Raw genomic sequence first — 22,680 nt, forward strand, 5'->3', positions numbered from 1 at the left:
ATCAATCTGCCGGACACTCAAAACAAACACACACTAACTACAGTGACATGTAAGTACATCAATTAGTTTTAAGTACGACATCAATCCGGCAAATAAAGTTGACCTAACTTGCTACACACTGTTAACATGTCAGTCTGACCAACTAGACACTTGAAGTTTGCTCTGTGCAAACATTATACATTTATGTGCTAACGTTGCGTATACGTAACGTAACGTTTAAACGTTTATGCGTTTGGGGGAAAATCCATGTAATCGCCTTGTAGCTGTCTTCGTTGATTGCGCATACGCCACGTGTGACTGGCCATAGCAGTTAATGGCCATTAAACAAAGCGCTCGCCAGCTCACTAGCAAAGCCAAACGCCAGAGAACTTGGCCATTAAGAGCTCGACAATTAAGTTGAAACTTTCCATGTACTTAGAGGGATCCACCGATGGGGAGCACTTTCCGGAGCAGCTGGGTAAAATCCCAGGAGTCGAGGGCTACTTACCTCAATCAAAATAATTATTTAAATGGCCCTTGCCACCTTTGGCTGTTCCCATTTAATATTTAATTGAACAATAAAGACACACAGACTAGAGCGTGCTCGCTTTAAAATTTTTATTTGAAGTAAGTAATATTTTCTGACAGTAACAAGATAAATTTTCCATTCCCCCTTAGGCGATTACTTAAAAAAAATAATTAAGTATTTTTCCTTGGTAAAAGAATTTGATTTTCATTTGTATGTTCTATAAAGTTTTCCATTTTTTTGTTTCTTATAAGTTTTGCATGTGTGTGTTGTTTACACAATAATCGTAATCGTAATCGTAATCGCAATCGTCGACGTTGCCATATATAATCATAATAATAACAATCGGAATAATCGGAATAATAATGATGATAAATAACGGTAAATAGAGTAGTACAAAGGAGATAACAAATGAACCGAAAGTCGAGTCAAGGTAAAATGGGAGAAAAAAATTTGTTTGTATCTTTTTTAGCATTTGTTGTTTTTTTTCTGTTTGTAAAATATACGCACTTTGCTTTAATTGTTGTTTTCGTTATATTTTTTTGGTTTTCGGTTTTCGTTTTTGTTTTTTGTTTTTCCCTTTGAATTCTTCTTGACTTTATACATTTCGTTTCGTTCTTAGCAAGGAAATCAGATTCAAGTTTGCTAAAGAATATCACTAAAAATGTTATTAATTTCCTTTCGCTATCATCTGGATTTTTACGTTTATTTTCGCATTATCAGACATTTCGCATTTGGATATCTGTTTCTGCTTCTGTTTCTGCCATGCAATATTTTATTATTATTATTTCTATTTTGCCGGTCGACTCGTTATTGCTGAGTGTGTATATAAGTTATGTATATATTTTTATTATCGTATATTTATTTATATATATATATATTTACCCATATATATATATATGTATATATATGTATATAATGCATGTATAAGTATGTAAAATATTGCTTGTGAAACGTTTAACTTGACATTCGTGTGGTTTGTCAACGGCGGTGGAAAGAAACTCATCTTCGACTTCCATCGGTCGTGTGCTGCTTTTTCCGGAAAAAAGCCCTACTCACCGGCCCATTGTAAATTAATATAAATATTCAATAATTTTCGTATTCGTTTTGTCGGCTATTACAATTGACTTGATTCGTTTCAAACCCATCCAATTCAATCCACAAAAAAAATTCCTTGCTCTAACTTACTGTTTGTTTTTCTTTTTTTTCGTTTTTTGTCAATTTTTCGTATTATATTTTTTTTGTTTTCGATTTTGTTACTTAAGACCCGTTATGTTTTGGTGTTAACAAACTTATTCGGTACTCCTCTTTGTCAGTGTTTAAGTGGGTATGCGTGTGTGTGTGAATGTGTGTGTGAGGGCGTGGTGTGTGTTGTGGTGGTGTGCGTGATTCATTTAGTGTTATTTACAGTTTGATTTGCTTATTTCCGCGTCTCCTTACAAAAAAAAAGTCAACGTGAAAATTGCGTTGCGTTTTCCCCGTCGCCTCCAATTTTCCTCTGTCATAATAATAGTTTAGTTAATATTATTTATAAATTGTTTTTTTTTTTTTGTTTCGTTTTCTCAATTTCTTTTAACTACTAGACTACAGACACATTTGTTTTGTCAGCTATATCACTTTCGAATTATTTAATTATTGATTAAGTTTTCGCATTACGTTTATTGTTAATATACTCGTACAAGTGTGTATAGGTGTGAGCGTGTCAGTATGCGTATGTGTGTGTGTGAGTGTTATATATTTCAGTTTTTCTTTTTTCTTCGAAGAATTTCAGTGAGGTTTATAGAAGCGTTTTTGTATTCGTTTTGTTTTTGTTTTTTGGTTTCGTTATAGTTCCTTAACTTTCTTTCGATTGCAGTGCTTACTATATAGGGTATATATAAGTTTAGGCATATATATATACACATACATGTGGCTATATGTGTGCGTGTGTGTGTGTCTGTGTTAATTTTTTGGTTGTGTTGTGGTGGCATGGCATTATTCTTAAAATTTGATCGTGTTTATTCTTTTAGATCGGTGCTTAAAGACACGGAAAGCATAGGAAAAGATAAAAGTAAATCGGTCAATTGGGAATGTTCTTATAGAAGGCAAAGCAGGCAAAATAATAAGAATTACTACTACATAGGCACTAATTAGATATACAGTATGGGTGTTTTTTCGGGTGAGTGTTTGTGTTTTTTTTTTCTTTTTTTTTAAGGGGAGCCAAAGATCTCCCTCATTTGGATTTTACAAAGGACATTGAACGGGGGGAGAACGTGAGAAAGCGTGGGGTTCGTATTTATAGATAGTCATCGGAATAGTAAAACGGTTGACTGGTTTATTGAAAAATCAATGCAATAATAAAGCTGAACCGCATATAGAATAGAAATTAAATCGTATGATGGATTTGTTTCATTGTTATATATCCTAACTGCTCCTCCAACTTCGTTGTTGTTCAGCTGCTTCAGCTGCTGCTTCTCGAGGATATACACTTGTGTTGTCTATATATATATAAATATATATATATATACTTGTCTGTATATATTTATAGATGTTCATGTTCTGGCTGTTGATGTGGCTCTGGTTGTAGCTGTGCGTTCTTTGATTAGTTTATCATTTATTAATGGCTTAATTTCGCAGCTATTTCTGGGCTCTCTGTCCAGGACATTTGGATTCGGATTTCTATTTGGATTTGGACCGCCTCCTGCTCATCCTTTTCCGACTATTGTCAATATGTTCGTGTTGTTCTTGTTGTCTATTGTAAATGGTTTTTGGTTTGGTTTGGTTTGGTTTTGGTTTGGTTATTGTTGTTGGGAACGTATAACGCTTAACGGAAAACAAGGCAAAGCAGGAATTACTGATAGAGAGAGAGGGAAAGAGATACAGATAGAGGTAGAGAAAGAGAGAGAGAGAGAGAGAGAGCAAACGAAAGCAAACACTTTTTCTGCGCCTTTTGGTTATGCAACACTCTTTTTCAAACGCTTTTTTGATTCTGGTTAAAAACCCCCATCTGCAGTTTTGATCTCCTTTCGAAGGGAGCTGGTCAATAATATTGATCAAGGAGGCGTTTCGTGATTGCCAATCTAAAGAAGATTTTAAAAACCTGAAAATCATCTGTTGTAAGGGGATTATCTTGTCTTTAAACTTTTGTAGAAATCTTGGTTTGTCGGAAGAGTCTTTTTCTACTTGTGTTGAATATCGAAAATATAAGTCAATATATATTGAAATGTTATTAAAATATTCTTAACATTCAGTAAGTATTTTATTCTGTTGAGTAAGTATAATTTTCATTAAATTAAATGTTTAAATTAATACTTCACTTGAATTTGATTAATATGAAATAAACTGTATACTTACGAGATTTCAAGCTAGCAAAATAAAAATTAAGAAATAAATCTGAAAAATATTACATGACTTTTTGCCATTTTCTCATAAAAAGAGAATAAGTATTTGAATCGTATTGTCCAAAATCAAAAGGAATCAGACAGTTTATTGACCCCTTTTTTGGCCATCTCCCCTCTCCTGATCGACCCCCCTCTAAACTCTGAACTCTGAACTCTGAACTTTGAACTGTGCTGTCCTGTCTCCTGCCACTTCTCAGATTCATACATGTATCTATATGTATATATATATATATTAGGTGTGGATATAGTGGCTGCTGTTGGCTGTCGTGAGTGAAGTTAGCTGACTTGGATCGAGTCTATATAACTCGCTTTATCGTTAGCTTTTGCTTTAAAGGCTGCGCAATTGATTCGTAGGCTTAGTTCGGCTCTAATTGTATCGTTTAATTGTATAGTATAATTATGCTGATTTACTCGTAGGTTTAATTAGTTTACTCGTAATTGGTGTATGCTTCAAAAATTGATTTGCGCCTCACGTCTTTCGATTTAATTTAAAATTAGTGTTAGTTTATTCATTTGTTTGCCATTTGGTTTTTGTTTTGTTTTGTTTTTTTTTTTTCCATTATTGCTATGAACTGCGCTCTGACTACGCCATGATTTCCTATATATTTATATTCTGGTGTATATTTTTTAAAATTAATTTTATTTTCATGTTCGTTTTCGACTCGTTTAATTGTATTTTTTTTTTGTTTTCCATCTCGTTTAGTTATACTTTATGCATATATCAAAAAATTATTATCATCTTCAGTGTCGCAAGCGACGCGCGGAGAATCGAGAATCGGGAGAATTGAGAAAAGCGTAGAGAGAAGAGAAGGTGAAGAGTGAGAAAGCGAATGCAAAACGAAGGGGAGGGGGCGTGGCACCGTACCGGCCTCCCCTCCCCAATAAAATTTTTGGTTTCTTTAGCTTTTCGATTTGGTTTTTTCGTTTTTTTTAGCGGGTTTCGATCAAAGTATTCAGTATCGGTTTTTATTTTCTTCGGTTTATTGCGCGCTTGGTTTTTTGTGGAATTGGATTTGGGTCGGCCATTGTTAATCGATTTAACCACCACCTAAACTTAACGCCTGAACTATACGTGGATCAGCTTTACTACCCTCACGAAATTCTTCTAATGTTAATTTGCCATCGTGGTTTTTGTCCATCTGATCGAAGATCTTGTCCACTCGTTTCTGCGGCGTGTTCTCGTCCTCCGACTGCGGTTGCTGGCCCTGTTTTTTTTTTTTTTGGGTTGAGTTAAGAAGGATATTGGTTAGACTCTTACAAAAGTTAGTGTTTATTATTCGTTTGAGTTGATATTAAAAGAGTTTTAAACTTTTTAGAGGGTCACAGTATGATTGTAGAGGAACTTTGTTTTCCATTTTATACTGTTTTATTATTTTTTCTAGAGATATTTACTGGCCCTGTTTTGTAGGATCGTAAAAAATAAATGTTTAGTTTTACCAGCACAAATATTTATAGTAATTGTTAAAAAAGTAAAACATTTCCCACAGGGAAACGAAATATTTGCCTAAATAGGCATGCAAAATCGTTGAATGTATTTTTTAAAGATTTTTTTTTTGGACTGTTGCTAAACAAATGTAAGGTATTTTTTTGATTGTATTTTTTCATTTACAATTTCTGACTATTTTTTATGTGAAGGGTCAAGAGAAATAATTGAATGCAAATATTTGTTTATTTTTTATGCAACTATATTTGCAAAGGTAAAATTTTAGAAAGGTTTTTAGGTTTAGGGTAAAGCACTTACCACCATCTGGTAGATTGCATCCACGATGTTGTACATCTCCTCACGCGTTATGTAGCCGTCGTTGTCCACGTCGTATAGACGGAAGGCCCCTGTGGTTGGGCCATAAAAATGTTATCAAAATCATAATAAAAAAATACCCATCGATTGTTGTTTTTTTTTTTAAGGAATAGATAATTGAAAAACATGGCACCACTTACACTGCAGTTTTTCATCCAGGTTGCCCTTCGATGTGACGGATAAGGCGCGTATGAACTCCTCAAACTCGATGGAGCCATCCTGGAGACCCATAAAAAACAGAAAAAGAGAGAGAGAGAGAGAGAGGAAGAAGGAGAGAGAAGAGAGCAGGCACACAAACAGAAGTTGAGACGCACACACACATAGACACACGCACACAGAGAAAGACAAAGAAAGCAAATCAGTGCAGACATCAGACAGTTGACACTCTGTGGTTTGGGGGGATAAAAAAAGGGGGCGGGGCCACGCCCATGGGCCATAAATAATAAAAGCGAAGAGCAACAAAAGCGCCCAAAAATTTATGATCGCCCATTCCATAAACGGGTAACAGCGGTGAGAGCAGGACATTAACCTGCTAAAATCAGTTTATTTTGCGGCTGCTTCGAGTTTTTGGCCAACGTCAGCACGCTCAAAAGAAAATTAAACTCACTCTTGGGCAAAAAGAAAGAAAGAATGGAAAACCACGAAGTTTATGTATATGAACCCAACTAAAATGTTCCATTCATTCTGTTTTCTTTGAGAAAATCAAGACACACAGCTGTTTATTAAATAACTATAAATAAAGTAAACATATTGAAGTGAGCAAAAATATACTTTCTGAATAGTTTTGTTTGATATAATAATAGAACGAAATGAGTGAGTAAACTATGTAAATAATCGAGTCTTTAGGTAACGTCAGCAGACTCAGAAAAAAACTGAAATCCCTTTTCTGCAGAAAGAAAGAAAGAATGGAAAATAACAGATTCGAATTTACACTTGCTAAATATGAAAACTGCAAACTAAAGCGCTTGAATAAAAAAATAAAAACAAGCACATATTAAAAAAAAAACAGGTAAAAATTAAGTGAATAAAAATATATTTTTTGGATAAGTTTATACCCTACAAAATATTCATAAAAATATCAAATGTCTTGTTGAATTCTAGTTCTTATTGCACTTAAATGGACTTGTTTTAAATGGGCGTGGCCAGCCCCCTATTTCGAGGAGGATAGTTTACAGATACAGGGGCATACTCACATTATTCTCATCGAAGACGCGAAAGACGAGCGATGCGAATTTGCTAGGATCTCCTTGCGGAAAGAATTGTTTGTAGATTTTGATGAAGCCCTGCAGAAAGCGGTAATAAATAGAGAGAGAGAGAAAAAGAGTTGGGGCGGAAGACAAATGCAGATGAATCAATTAGAGGCGTGGCACATATGTCGAGTTGAGTTGAGTTCGTGTTTGAATAATGCGCGCATTAATAAACTTCATTATCAACAAACAGCCGACGACGACAGCAGCAACATCAACAAAAACATTCACAAAGGCGATGTCATTAGCAGTCGGGGTCGTCAACACATTTGGCCACCCTCCTAACCTTCAAATGGCCCCCTTATTTACCCTCTCCCCCTTCCCCCTCCCCCCTCGTGTCTTTCCCCTCCATTTGTATTGTTTGGGGGATCCTGAGGGTTTAGCCCCCCTTCTATCTGATGTGGCTGCTGTCGTGGAATTAGCCAACATAAATCGAGAGGGCGAATCGAGGGTTGGGTGCAAGGCGGAAAATTAACTTAATTAACCGTTTGACTTAAATGAATTGGCCACGCTCAGGTGGAGCCCACCACACATGCACTTTAAGGCTCAAGGTGAGATATATATTTTGGGCATATTGAAGGCCGATACTTACTTGCTCTGTGAGCAGACCATTCGGGCAGTCTTTCAGGAATCCTTTGTGCCTGTTCAATTGTTGCCAAAAACAAGAAGCATAGATTATAGATACATATTCGGTTAATTCTCGGGCTTTAGATAGCAATCACCTGCTGGCTTTTTTCGCCAGCCAACTCACCATTGACGTATTTCTTTCTCTGTGACTGCAAATGAAAACAAACAGAAAATCAAAGTGGATTAAATTTTTATGCGGTATTTGAAATATTTACAAGGTGCGAGTGGATTATTTTTGGGGGTGGTCTGCGCGAATATGGTAAAGTGTTCAATTGTGCAAACAAATTCATGTGGGCCGAGCTGGCTTTTTTAAATTGGTACAGTGCGTTTAAAAGCTGTCAGCCAGCCAACTGACAATAACAATGGTCGATTTGCCATTTGTTTATTTACACAAGAACTGCCATTAAATCCAAAGGGTAGCAACGAGCTAATTGAAGGTTGTAGGGCAAATAAAAAAAATAAAAAATAGTCATTTAAATCCAAATTAACGTAATGAAAGGTTGGCATTCACTTGGGAAATTGTCTTGTTTAGAATAACTATTATTTTAGGGGATATAGATAGTGCTTTTTTATATTATAAACCTATTTTAAGGTATTTGATTTTAAGCTCGTTAAAATAAAATATATTTGTAGAGCTATGCAATAAATCCCAACCATTGGTTATTAAAGAAAATTCGATTAATGAATTGATCAATGAGAAGGGATAAGAAGCGATTTATCGTTCTCATTATATATTGCATTAGCTCGAGGGTTCGGAAACAATACAGTTGGCACTGTTGGCTTCTAAATCAATTTGCTCTCTGCCGCACAACTAATGAAATCATCGATGCTAAATTATTCATTCATTATTGATTGCCATTCGAATTGGGGTTTTTGAGGAGGGGGGTAAGGTATAAAAGGGGGCTCAAGGGGGGACGGTTGAATTCCCGGAATGACCTCTTCATTATCCATTTCTATTTACTCCCGCACTCCGCTTACTCATATGCAAATGTTGAACTCATTCGGTTCCAGTCCTGAATTATCTTTCATTGTCTTTCGACCACGCCCTGGGCTTCATCTGGACCTCCACCGCCCCCCTTTTCCCCTCCCCCTCTTCCTCTTCTTCCCTCCTTCTCCCCTCCGAATTCCCCACCATTCGTGCATAACAATTTTCTTTGTTTTGCTGGCATAAAATGTTCTGCTTTCTTTCTTCTCCCTTTTTTTTCATTTTGTTTGGTCATTGCCGTTGGCCTAATGGCCGTTTACCAAACGTTTAAACGCTGCTCCCCCTCGGGACTGCCACGCCCCTACGGCCCCTGGTTATTTCCAACCTGGCCATTGGGCCCATATCCTGATCGGTGGTCCTTCGCTGACTCCTGGCCGTGTGAATGGCGCACATGTTCTCCTCCACCAGGAGCAACCAAAGAAACAAGCAGAGAAAAAAAAATGAAAACATAAATTCACGCAAAATTACACACATTGGAATTGCTTTTGAGGGGGTGCTGCGTGGTCAATGGCCGGCAATTTGGGTGGTAAATGAAGGGGAGGGGAGGGGGTGGGAAGGGAGGGGTAGTAACACCCCCAAAGGGAGCTGGAGAATTGGAACCGCAGCTGGAGACGGGCTATTGACTCGATGGCTGCCAGTTATCTGCAGCGGCCACTCGCATTATTCATGCCGCTGTGGTTCATATATCATCTGCGCACCCCAACCCAACAAACCGAAGAAAATACACTGGAATAACTTTGGCAATTCCAGTAATTTATAAGCCAACAGATTGCACATTGATGATAGGCAAAATCAATTGGAAAAACAACGAAAAACAATTCATTGCATACTTTTCGACAGGTCTCAAGAATATAATTTTTAAATTGTAAATTTTATTTAAGTTGAAAGATGATATCATAAATTTACTATAAATATTATTCTTCCAAAAAGATATTTAAAAGATATCACATTAATCAAATCGTTAACTAAATTATTTAAATTTTACATTTATTGTCAGATGCTGAAATGTGCTAAAAATATAATAAGTCCAGGAAGATATTTAAAATATATTATGTGTAACATATATATTCAAACATATCCATAAAATATTTCGTAATATTCTGAAAATCCATTTTGGTGCTAATGTTTTCTTTTTACTTTTAATTAACTTTATTATTTATGAACACCTATATTCATAAATTTTATATTTTTTCCTTCACTTGTAAGTGTATCTCCCACCAACTTTGTTCCATCTTTTCCCCTGCTCCTCCATTGGTTTGGCTATCATTTTTCATTTTGATTAGCTGACTGGCAAAGGAATCGCAGCAGCATTTGCATTTTAATTAGCCGCAGAAAGAAGAGCGCTTCGTAGGTTTATCCTCCCCTTCGAATTTATCCCCGCCCCCACCTCCCACTCCCACGCCCCCTCCCCATTTCCCTTTTGAGATCCATTATTTGTTGTCCTTATCCCGCGGGGGAATGTCAATCCAATGAAGTCAACAATTGGCACAGCCAGCGGAGCCAGGAGCAGAATTGATTGGTAATCGATAGCCTGGCTAACAGACAGACTGACTGACTGACTGACGGACTGACGGACTGACGGACAGGCGGACGGACGCACCACCCACTTTTTGTTGTATTATTGACGTGTGGCATGTAAAAATATAACGGCATTTACGAACGAGGATTGTGTGTGTTTCTTTCCTATTTTTTTTTCTCCTTTATTTTTTTGTATTTTTTTTTGTATGCCTCTGTGGCGTTGCTTGTTCGCCTGTATTGATTGTAAATAAAGCGCATATTGCTCATACGACTTGTTGCCATCGGTTCCACTTCCTTTATCCAATCCTCCGGCCCGAATTGCATTGTCATTCCGAACGGCAAGAGTCATTCTGTCAGCTCAAGTTGGAATGGAACGAGATTGCGGATCTGCAGGGAAGGATGCCGGGATGCCGGCTCACCTCTGTAAAGGATATGGGTTATATCCCTTCCCCTTTTCCTCCTTTTAACATCGATTGATGACCGTGTATAACATATTCATTCCGCTGTGCGCAATTGTCGCTGGCATTTTGAGAAACCCATGGAACCAGTGCCATTTTTCCTGTTTTCCCTCCACCTTTTCCCTGCGAAATATTTTCCACCATCGCTGCAGTTTTTATATATATATATATATTATATTTTGAGCAGGCTAAAAAATATTTCAGATACCAATTTTATGCTGGTTGAATCGTTGCTATTTTGCGAATTATATTTCTCATATTTTCAGCCGTTCAATCGCTTTGTTACATCATTTTTATTGCATAAGAGAGAAGTATCATAAAAAATCCATTTAATTGCTTTTAGATTTCATTTACATATATCAACAAGGCAAAAAAAAAAAACAAAAAAGCGATTATCATATCTTTTTCAAATCTTTTTGTGCCTGTTTTCCATTTCAAATGACTTATCCTATTGTTATGTTTAATTAATGGCTCAAAATGTTACAGATGGAATAAATAATGGACTTAATGCTCACGCCGAACAGGCAGATATTTAAAATTGATTTATCTAAAGGGTTCAATTAAAAATGAATAGCGGGTGTATAAAATATAATTATTTCTAACTTTTGTATTGGCAAGTAAACTATTTAGAGGTTGAAAAATATTTACTGTGAGTGTGATTAGTTTTCCTTTTGCCATTTTATATTTTTCTCGGTGCAAAATCGCTCCTTTTAATTCCCTTTCACCATTATCCCTTTGAAACTAGCAAATCCATTGCGAAATCAATTCAATTAATTTGGACTGAGGTCCTGACTCAACGAATGATCTCCTAAACCAAGAAGTAAGTCCCATTCAATTAAATTTCACAATGTTCCGACCGAAAACTTGGCAAACAACACCTGTGGGTCTTAACCCTTATTCGAACATGTATGTGTGTGTGGGTGAGTGTGGGTGAGTGTGTGGGTGGGTTAAACGCACTGGGGAATTTGCATTTTCCACTCCTCCCCTGAACTAATCAAATTTCTGTCTGTTTATTTATTTATTCCACTGCGAAGGGTTGCGTTTACGGCAGCAGAGGGTTAAGGTAATGGAGGAGTGGCGAAATGGAGGAAAACTGGGGGGTTAGTTTAATGTCCGATTGATTGGCATGTCAATGGACAGGACAAATATTTGCGGGTGCCGGCAGAAATTGCTCATACGACTCGTTGGCAATAAATTGGGTCCTTAGTTGATTCATTTGTTTTGCCCGGCCAAACAAATCTTGGCAGCAGCTGTTGCACACACACACACACACACAATGTTGCAACAATCGAGGGGGGAAGTGGGGATTACAATTACGGAGTTGCATATTTAAGCGGGGTCATTCCTTGAATGAATTCGATTTCAACGGAGCTCAGCTGCCGCCCATTTTCCACCCATTTTCCAGAAGCCTTCCCAGCAAGACAAACAACTTCAAGGAAAAGCCATTAAAAAACGGTGAAAACTTTGGCAGCAATCTGTCAACACTTTCCCCCGTTTCCTCCCTTTTCCCTTCGCTTTTTGGCCAGGTGCCCGCAAATGCCCAGCGGTAATTATTTATACGGCCCGCCCGGTTGACCCCTGACCTCGGAACGGACCACAGAATAAGAAAATACAGGGGAGGTAAAAAAACGAAAGCAATTAGTCACAAAGTTTTGGGCTTGAAAAGTTTCTGACTTGCATTTTTAAGGAGCCGCTGCCCCAAAAAATGGCCAAAACAAAAGCACCAAGAGGAAGAGAGCAAAACCAGCTAAGTAAATGTAATGTCCTGCTTAGCAGTAAAGGGAGCAGATGAAAAATAAGTTCCTGCTGAGCGGAAAAGCGGAAGGGGAAGATAGAGGAGTGTCGTAAAATAAAGGTGTAACTAATAGTAACAGTTAACACAAAACATTGTATGGGCCACAACAGGTTACCAAAACTGACGGTTAAGGTAAAGGTAAAGCTGAAGGTAAAGGTAAAGGTAACAACCAACGGTAAAGCTAAAACGGGGCAACAAAGCACAGAGTTAATGTCGGATTTTGGGGGGGAAAGGATCGTAAAAAGCGAGCTCAAAATAGCTGTATTAAACATAAGCAGAGAACGCACTTTTAAAAGTAGTAAAGGTTGCAGGATATTATTGGAAGTGCCCATTGCACTTAGGGTTCGAGTTAAGAAAATGCCATTAAAGTGAAAAAAGACTATTAACTTCGGGAAAACTTGGTAAACGAAAGCAATGTTCAAAGCAGAGGGAAAAGATTGCATATTAAAGTCACGGACCAGAGACTTTATTTCACAAACATAATCAACTTTGAAGATGTGATCCCACATCAAGTTAAGGCATTGTCCACTGTGATTGACCAACAAAGTCGGGGAAGCAAAATGCACAAACCTCACTATTTGTTGTTGGCAAAAAGAGTGAGCTGGAAAAAAAAGCAATAACTGCAGCTGTCAGTTACATCAACAATAACATGTCAATTTATAACAAAGTAGCTGCAAACGTGGCCACGGGAGAAGCGATAAAATTAAACCATAAATGTCAAGTGCCCCTCCAGATTCCTGGCAATTCTCGAAAAAGGAAACTCAATGCCTGACAACGGACTCGTGGCACTCCACTCCATTCATGCAACCGAACTTTAGCCGGCTAATCCCAAGTTTCTCAATCGAATCGAATCGAATCGAATCGAATTCGGGCTCAGATGGGGTGACTTTATTGCCAACGCCGTTGACTGATGAGTCAGTTAGCTCCTCCGATTTACCCAATCCCCCAATCCGCCTCGTCGATGAACAACTTGCCGATGGAAAGGAAAACACTTTTGAATTATGCATTTGTCTGGCAGGCGAGATACGTATGTGGTGCGGGTTTGCCGCGGAAAATGTCTGCACCTTTCCGTATTTTGATTGATGCTCGCCGTACGAAAACAAAAACAAATCAAAATGAGAAAATGCCAATCGGGGGCGAAATGGGAAATGAGTTTGGGCCAAATGCGAAGGGCAGTGCTGCCTCGCATAAATGCCACGGCAAAACAAACAAGTAAATAAATAAGGAAACGGAATTATTGCAGGTTAAGTCGGTGGGTGGGGAAAACACTGCTCCATTGCAGACATTGTGGATGGAAAAATAATAAAATCAGGCAGATGCGGAATTGATATGGTGTTTATTAGGGCAGCGCTCCTCCTCGGGGTGTATATTAAAAATTTGTAAACAAAGCTAACTTTAAATGATCAATTTACATTCTTTTGAGGCGCATAAAAAATAATTTTGAAGAAGAAACCACGTCAAAAAGTTTTATTAAGAATAAGTAACTTTTCTAAAAATAAAATTGAAATCAAATATTTTTGTAATATTAAAACATAAATAAATACAAATTTGGTCTCTATTTTAGTTAAAGGTAAATCAATATAATATTTTAAATTTGGTAAGCAAATTGATTGTTGCTAATACACAAATGCAGCTTTAAAAGAAGAGTACCTGCTGCATAAAATTTTATTGGAGAAGTGATTCATTAAATTTACCTAAAAAAATTATTGTTGTTTTTGTATTTATTGATAACCAGTTAAAAATGATTAAATATAATAATTTATATCATTGTGAATTATTATAGTGAATAAACATACATATTTCCATTCAAATATGTAAGAAAAGTGTTGTTGAAAAAGGATGTTTGCTTGAATTAATCTACATATTAAATGGTTTTTTAATGCTTCAGCTCCAAACTAAACTAAAGAAATCGAACATACGTATACTATATTACTTCTGAAACGCACTGTACCGCTTTGATTGGGCATATCGTAGTTATTTCGATTTACTTACAGTATGTATCCGTTGTTAAGCGATCAATGGTATCCTGTTTCAACTTGGAGCTCTTTTTTCCCATGTTGTTCTTGTTGCGGCTCCCTAGTAACTGTTGTTTTTGTTGTTGTTGTTGTTGTTTTTATTGTTGTTGTTGTTGCACTTGACTGCTATTGCTTTTTAGTGGCAAACTTTTTTGTTGCGCAAGTTCGTCTTACTTTGCTTTATTTTCGTTTTGCTATTGGTGTTTTTTTTTTTTTTTTGGGATATTCAAAACTTTGCCATAAGTATTTTAATATGCTTTATAATTCTGCTAAGCAAAAAAAAAATTAAATGCGAAGAAAGGAGAAAGTACGGATGCATAGTTCACAGCACATTTGCTGATATTAAATCTATAGATATATAAGTTAGTTTTTTCCCTGTTTCGATATCTGCCGAAGATAGTTTATGAAAAGTTTGCGGCACTTCTTCTCATCTCTCGACTCAAAAGTTTCGAGGAGAGTTTAAAGGGAGTACGAAGTGATCTTATCTGAAGGATGCTTCAACTTTTATCCTTTTTTTTTTGGTCCACGAGGACTCATCCATCAAACTTATCGATAATCCTCCATGTCCTCGTTTTTGATTATTTTTCAGTTTTTTGGGCAATGTTCAATTAGTGATTTTCCAGACAACAAAGTCGAACTGCACGTCGATGATTATAACGAGGCCAAAGGCGTGCCAAAAAAAGAGAGGGGCCGTGGCAGGGAAAGCACAAAAGGGGGGAGAAGGGGGAAAGGAGAAAGGCATAAAAATACACAGAGCGACACTTTTCAGGTCAACTCACGACTCGAACTTTTCATGACAGTTGGCAACAAAAAAAAAAGAACCCGTCTACAGGGGGGCGGGAAAAAGGAGGCGTAGAGGGGAGGGGGCGTGGCCCGCTGCAGAGGATGCAAACAAAAGCGCATAAAAAACTTAACCCTGTGTGTGCCGAGGGGGTTAAATGTGGACGATGGCGGGAAGGAGGAGAAATGGCTGCTTCTCTGTGTTGCCTTCTGCGGTTGACGCGAATGGCATAAAAATAAGTTGCCTTTGTTTTTTTTATATGTATTTTTTTTTTCTCCCACCTCCCTCCAGAGAATGGCGGGGAGAATAAAGAAAAGGCGACGGGGAAAGACGGGGGGATGCAGCATGCAATGAAATAAATTCTGTTAATTTCAGATGCAGTCCCACTGAGATGTCGCATGCAAAACGCTCGCATCAAGTGCAGAAACGAAATCAAAAACACTCGAACCCCAAAGGGGAAGTCAGGAGCCCGGGAAACGTGACAGAACCGCTGTTCACCGGCAGCAATCCGGGTTTATCCTCTGAGTTATCCTCCGCCGGAGAGGAGACTCCAATCTTAATTTGTTGCAGAACAAGAGCGGATTTTTATCGAAACGCCATAAACTGCCTTATGCTGGCTTTCCTTTTCTTTCGGATCTCAGATGAGCTACTTTGCAAATCTGGCCATCACAATTTAAAGGGACTACTAACAATATTATATTACTTTGAGATCCGTTTAGTTTAGATTTAGTTTTTTTTTACGTGAAAGTCCTTTTCACTTTACAGTAATTCAATAAATTTTTATCTATTACAAATAATTTAATTTGCTCAACTGTTTCTAATAGTTCTATTATATATAAAGCTTTTTCCTGTCTGGATTTATTTGAGTTAGTTTAAATTCTTTTTTTAGCTAACTAACAAAGTAAAAATTTCACTGATTCTGCAAACTCGTGTACGCAAAACCTATTTATATAAAACAATCCCAAGTTTTGCTAAGGGAGTCTTCTAGATGTAAGACATCCTCCTGAAGTTTCGCAATCAAAACCCCCGAAAATCTTCAATAGCCCGCAATAGCATTCGCCGAATGGCAAGTGTGTAGAATTACTCGGGGTAATGGGGTCACCTGCTTTCCCTTTTAATGAACTCTTTTATTACGAGGGTGGGCACAATTATGTAAAGCCTTGCTCGCTGCAGAGAGACCCTCAATATCTTCGTTCAAGTCGGGCGAAATTCTTGTTGCTTTTCGACTTTGTTTGTTTACAAAACTGTCGCACACACACCCAAGCCCAACACACATACACACACACACATGCGGAGAGAGAGAGGAGGCGATACACCCACACTTGCACGCCCCTTCTTCCTCTTCCTCTCTTTCTCTCAATCCTGCGAACATGAGCCATTGGCATTTGCTAACTAAACACAGTTTGTCTCCGTCCGTGTTTTGTGTCTATGTCTGTGTGTGTGTGTGTGTGTGTGTGTTAGTGTTATCATGTCAGGTGTGCTACTGCGTATGCAAGTGTGAGTGTGGATGTGCGTTTGCCTGTGTGCGTTTGTCGCAGTGTTTCAGTTTCATTCTGCGTTGCCTTTTACAACGAGCGACGAGCTGAAATTTGTTCACACTAAAAATATTTTTACGTTTATTTCGTTCACAGCTGGCTGCTAATGCAGTGCCAACGAGCGAGATGGCACTACACAGACAGGGATGCAGATATCAGGAGAAGGTCCTTGCTATCTCTTCACTACCCCCTTTCCCTCCGCCTCCCCCTCCCCCTCTCTCTTTTTGCCCCAAAAAAGTCCTGGCTTGTAACTCGACTCGTTTATCTGTCTGAATGTGTCTCATCTCCTCGCTTTTTTCCTTATATTATATATATGTGTGTTTGTGTGTGTGTGCTTATTTTTTATGCTGCCTGCTGCAGTTGTTGTTGTCTTTCAGCCTCCCCCTCCTTCGGCCACGCCCCCTCTTCACCCAACGCCTCCTCTATCCTTCGGTTGCGTGTTCATCTCGCGTTTAGCCCGCGAGCATGCAACACTTTTCTCGCACTCATCCTGCTACACTCGCCAACAAAAAAGAGTTTGGGGAAAGTATGAGCGGTGGGGGGAGCGGTTGGTGGAGCGGTTGGGGGAACAAAATGGAAATGGACATGGCCAGAGGACCGGAACGCGGTAAATGGAACGGAGCTACGCGTTAAGTTATTTGAATGAAATGGATTGTAAACGATACCCGAAAGTTGAATTCCACCCAAAGAAAATATAACTTCTAGCGTAATGATTGAATTTCGTGGAATTCATATTCGAAAAAATTTTCAACTTATTAAATATAGAAATGACAGAATATGATTCTTTAATAAGCCAGCTTAAACAAGGAGGGTAAATCCTTAAATTAAACAACAATTCCTCAAATTCTTCCAATGATTCTAAATAAGTTATAAAGACGAACGCTTTAAAATGGCATTACATTCAATATTTAAACTAACATAAAACAATTGCTCAAGGCTTTTTTTAATATTGTAAAGCAACAATTTATATTTATTTCTATAGCTATACTTTATTCTTCCCGTGTAAAAATGTAAATGAAGATTGAGTTGGCCAAAAGAAAGAGGAAAGAAAGCGAAGATGCGGAACCCACAACGGCACCGCCGTCACCCCGAATCACCAGCGGAGGCGGTAAATTAATTTTTACATCCACTGCCAGCGAAAAGGATGAATGACAAAAACGCCCACGAATATGAAGCGAAGGACTCGATGCAAACAATGCACAACTCGAAGGTTTCGAGGACAGACGAAGGATGAGCTCCTGAGCGGCGAGGACCTCATGAAGGAGGATTGCAATCAAGTTGGCGTGGGATTGCCTAAATGTCGGTGCCTACCTTAAGGCGATTGGATTAGGCCAGGCTCTCAGGCGAAACTCATCTCGGCAATGGGAATTCCACAGAGCATTTAATGTGGAATTCCTCGGAGGAAACTGTGATTGGCGTAGTGGTTCTCAGCAAATAAATGCTGCTATTTAAATTGAAATATTCATGGCACGGACCAAGTGAAATTTAATATGAATTTCCATATTGCAAATTCAGTTTCATTACAAGCTAACTCACCAAATAGATCAAATAACTTTGTAAATAATTTAATTTGGTTCTTAGAACACAAAAGCTGTTTTTAATGAACAACATTTTACGTGCCGAAGATCTTTTATGAAATTCTCGAATAATTTAATAAGGCATGGAACAAAAATAAAGCAACTAAACTGAATTCCTTTTGTTATTAAAATATATAATTCGGAATCTATAAAATTTTGAAAATCAAATCAAAAATATTTCAATAGTTAACCAACTAAAATATCAATCCAAATAGGGTGAGTTATTATATGTTATTGAATTTTAATTTGTACATTCTTGGAAGAAATTTTTACATTTGGAGGAAAGAGAAACTAATTTTAATAGCTCAAAACTTGAATTTATTATGCCGTTGGTTTTTGAAACACTGAAGCTTTGCAGGTTTTTCACCATAAAAATATTAAAGTTTGTGAACTTTAGATCTATCGAACACTTTAAAAATGAAAAGCTGAAAGACGGTTTAAAGGAAACCTCAGCTATTAGGCCTTAATAGAGCACTTTAAGGCCGTCTCGTTCGAAATCAAATATCTCACTTTGCAGATCGTCAAATGGCGGCAGATTGCATCTATTAAGCCCCGACAGATTGCCCAATTTGGTTACAAATGAGGGAGGCGGAGATCTTATCCTTCGGACTGCCATTCCTGCCATTGCTGGCATTGCGATTTTCCGTGCTCGATTCCGGGGACTTGAGCGCCCGTTTTGGCCATGGCCAATTATCAAATAATTGACGCAAATTAAAATGCATTTTGTAGTCGTGTTTTGTCGCCTATTTTGTTTTGTCACTCGCAAAAAAAAGCGGAAAAAAAATCGTGGAGAGGAAATTCAGTGGGCAAAACGAGGAAATGACACGCAAGGTGAGAGCTGCAAGTTGCAAGCTGCATTTGTGATTACGAACGGATTGTGTGCGGATGATTGCGGCCATTGATGGATGTTCCAAGGAGTCCTATCCCACGTTCACCTTTCTCCTCAGCCTTTCTCCTTTCTCCTTCCTCTTTCCCCTTCCTCCAAAACAGAAACAGAAACAGAGTCCTTGGAGGTTAAGTCTGAGCGTCGCGACACGAGCTCAAAACGGGGGGAGAACTTATTTTTGTTTACATAATCCTTTCACGTTGTCTCGCTGTCGGTGCCGCCCACCCCCTCCTCTCCTCCCGCTTTCTCCACCGCCCACCCCCGTAGGCCCTTTTTTAGCGGCAGCTGCTGGACCGCAAAACGTAAATTTGGGTCAAGTTTTGTAAGCATAACGAATGCCAAAACCAAAACCAAAACTAAAAAACCCCAACCAAACCCAAAAGCCATTCCATATGCATAAATGCGAAGGCAGCCTTCGTCTCCCGTCTCTTTCTAGCACCTCTCCTGCTATCTCTTTCCGAGTGTGTGTGTGTGTGTGTGGGTGTGCGTGGGTGTGTGGGGGTCCCTTTTGTTTTTTTTTTTTTTTTTTTTTTCTTTATTTATTTATTTAGTGCAGAATCTGTACAGCAAATTAAAGTACTTAACAACACAGGTGTCACCAATGAGAAAAGTAAACCAAACCTCAGCATTAAGAAGAGGATTATATATAGTATTTTCTTATTGATTCCTTATCGTCTTGGCAAAGCCTTGCCTTTTGAGACGCCTCAAAGGTCTCGCTGGGAGTAGATTCCTAGCCAGTAAGCTGCGGTGTCTTTCTAATCTATCTCGGTATCGGCTTGTGTGTCTCCCAATCTGTTCTTCCACAGTGTGTAGATTTAGGTCTCTGTGAAGTGTCGTGCCACGCACATACCAGGGACAGTTAGTAATGGTACGTAGAAACCGATTCTGCAACACTTGTAACCTTTTGTAGTTCGATTTGGCTGCGATCCCCCAAATTTGAATACCATAAAGCCAGATTGGCAGGATACAGAATGCATATACTGCCCTCTTGCATCTCAGCGGCAAAGTGCTCCTTCTGTGTGTAAGCCAACGCAGTTGCTGAATCCTTTGGTTACATTTTTTGACTGTTGCTTTCAGATGTGGTCCGAACGTAAGGCGCTTATCCAGTGTGATACCAAGATATTTTGCTTGCGACGGCTGTTCCAAACTGACTCCCTCTAGCTGGATTTCAGGGGTGTTAGATACAAGTCTCTTCAGTGTAAAGCAGGGGTTCGTAGTTTTTTGCGGATTGATTCTCATATTCCAACGTTTACACCAAGCAGAAAGATCCTTAAGGTATTCTTGTATTCCATTTGCTGCTTCCCTCCGACATCTGGAATTGTAGATGACTGCAATGTCATCTGCATATGTAGCAATCAAAGCTTTGGAAGGATCTATCATGTGATGTCTGTTTGGGCTTGGTATATCCACTGTATATAAAGAGTAAAGCAGCGGCCCAAGCACACTGCCCTGAGGTACTCCTGCTCTCATTCTATAGTTATCAGAGTATCTGTCCCTAACTCTGACCTTGAACTCCCGTTCTTCTAGGTAGGATCTCAGAAGACCATAGTAGGGGGCAGGTAGGAGGTTTTTGATTTTAAGCAAAAGTCCAACATGCCACACCTTATCGAAGGCTTGCTGCATATCAATGAAAACTGCGTTGGAATACTCTTTGTCATCAAAGGCCTGCAAAATATGTTTCACCAATCTATGCACTTGTTCCACAGTGCCGTGTCCTCTTCGAAAACCAAATTGGTGGTCTGGCAAGATATTGTCTCGATTCATGATAACTGCTATTCGATTGGCAATGAGTCTCTCCCACAACTTGGACAGGGACGATAAGAGGCTTATCGGACGGTAAGACTCAGGATCAGCCTCTGGCTTACCTGGCTTGTGGATCATCTGAATTGCTGCTAATTTCCATTGCTTTGGGAACACTTGAGTCCTAATAATAGCATTAAATATTAAAGCTATAAATAGAATCGCTTTTATGGGCAAGGCCTTCAACGTTACGTTGCAAATTCTATCAATTCCTGGAGCCTTATTTTTCGGTAAGGACTGGATAACTTCAGATATTTCTTCAATCCTTATAGGCTTTATTGGCAACGACATCTGCAGAGGCGTCTCCAGAGTTTGATGGGTCTCGCTAACCTGAACTGTCGATGCAAAGCTATACGGAGTGAAGCGTTCTTCTAGATGTAGACCGAAAGCATTGGCCTGCTCCACTTCATTTTTGCGAGCTCACCACTGGGACACCGAACAGGAACCTGTCTAAGGGGCTGGCGCTTAAGCGATTTTGTACATTTCCACAGTGAATAATTTGCATCCACCGTGTAGTCCATGGAAGACAATTTATGCTCAAAAAAATCGCTTCGAAGTCTCCTTAAAAGGGTTCGAAGTTGCATTGCAGCTCTGTACCACAAAATACGGTCTTCAGGATCTTGAGAACGAATTGCTCTTCTTCGAAGGCGCCTTTTTGTTACAATTAGCGCCTTGGCTTCCCTTGTGAGAACAACACCATAATTGATAGGACGATAATCCGGTTCCAAAGGCGTCGAAGCAGAAGCAGCCATATAAATATTATTAGTTAGAGTGTCAACTGCATTCTCAATGTCTTGTCGTGAGTCCAGAGCAGAATTTAGTTGAAAGGAGTTATCAAGAATTTGTTTGAAAGAAGTGAGATCAGTCCGACTTGTTATTAACCGAGGGCTTCGGGTGATATTGGAACCATTTGTTAGTAGATTAACAATAAGGGCAATGTGATCAGACTCCAAGTCCCAGTTTTGGCAGATATTGATTTGAGAATCCATAATTCCGTGGTATAAAGCAAAATCGATGCAAGTAGCAGTGTGGCTAGGAACATATGGGTATCTCGTTGGTGAACCAGTGGCAAGTATTTTGGACCCTCTGGCTGAAATCGATTCAACCAGCTCACGGCCTCTGGGTGAATTGTAGGTGTCACCCCACATCCAATGTCTAGCATTCCAGTCACCACCAACTATGTACCTCTGACCACAAGAAGAGAGTATATCAGTGAAATGTAAATTAATCTTTGACTGCCGCACAAAAGTATGCTACACAAATATAAATAAACACTTAATCCCTTTGTTGATTTTTTATTTGAAACACAACTATTATTATTATTGTTTTGTCCGTAATGTTTTCATTTCATTTTCACACTGTGCTTACTTTTTGCTTGTCGTTGTTTATTTTAGCTTATTTGGTTTAATTTTGTTTGTTGTTTTTTTAACCGAAAAAAAAATTCTCAACTATTTGGTGGATAGAACTTTGAAAAAAAAGGAAAACAAACCAACTACATGTAATTTCTTTATTTTTGTTAATTTTTGGTTGGTTAGCTATTTTTTTTATTTATTTTTTTTTTTGCTATTGTTGTTGCTGTTGATTTCTGTGGACCGGAGAGCGCGTTTAGGCCTTTTTTGTTTTTTTTTTTTTTTTTTTTTTTGTGGGTTTTTGGTTGTCGAGGCGTTTTCTTTAACCAGCCGAGCTGCGTTGCGTTTGTTTGGCGGTCAAATCGGCGACTGAAAGCGCTCTGCACGCTCCACGGCAAACTGAATACGGAATACGGCGAAATGT

General features: G+C 38.6%; 2 protein-coding genes across 4 annotated transcripts; one reads left to right on the top strand and one right to left on the bottom strand.

Moving 5' to 3' along the window:
- Nucleotides 1–582: 582 nt before the first annotated feature.
- Nucleotides 583–22,680, bottom strand: LOC108088664 (frequenin-1). 3 transcript variants are annotated; one of them, XM_017186593.2, is made up of 8 exons: nucleotides 22,397–22,680; nucleotides 14,306–14,522; nucleotides 7,682–7,706; nucleotides 7,523–7,571; nucleotides 6,877–6,966; nucleotides 5,824–5,902; nucleotides 5,627–5,715; nucleotides 583–5,090 (listed from the first exon to the last, which is right to left on the bottom strand). In XM_017186593.2, the coding sequence occupies exons 2-8, from the start codon at nucleotides 14,367–14,369 to the stop codon at nucleotides 4,923–4,925; spliced, it is 564 nt and encodes a 187-aa protein (XP_017042082.1). In that variant the 5' UTR covers nucleotides 14,370–14,522; nucleotides 22,397–22,680; the 3' UTR covers nucleotides 583–4,922. The 3 variants fall into 3 exon arrangements, with proteins under 3 accessions (XP_017042082.1, XP_017042081.1, XP_043063352.1); XM_017186592.2 differs by lacking the exon at nucleotides 22,397–22,680 and adding an exon at nucleotides 22,276–22,324; XM_043207417.1 differs by lacking the exon at nucleotides 22,397–22,680 and adding an exon at nucleotides 22,276–22,296 and having other exon boundaries at nucleotides 14,306–14,597.
- LOC108088567 lies at nucleotides 15,122–18,417 on the top strand. Its single transcript, XM_017186414.2, has 3 exons — nucleotides 15,122–15,127; nucleotides 15,185–15,261; nucleotides 15,293–18,417. The coding sequence occupies exons 1-3, from the start codon at nucleotides 15,122–15,124 to the stop codon at nucleotides 15,417–15,419; spliced, it is 210 nt and encodes a 69-aa protein (XP_017041903.2). The 3' UTR covers nucleotides 15,420–18,417.

This window comes from Drosophila ficusphila, unplaced genomic scaffold (genome assembly GCF_018152265.1).
Source record: "Drosophila ficusphila isolate 14025-0441.05 unplaced genomic scaffold, ASM1815226v1 contig_198, whole genome shotgun sequence".
Taxonomy (NCBI): Eukaryota; Metazoa; Arthropoda; class Insecta; order Diptera; family Drosophilidae; genus Drosophila; species Drosophila ficusphila.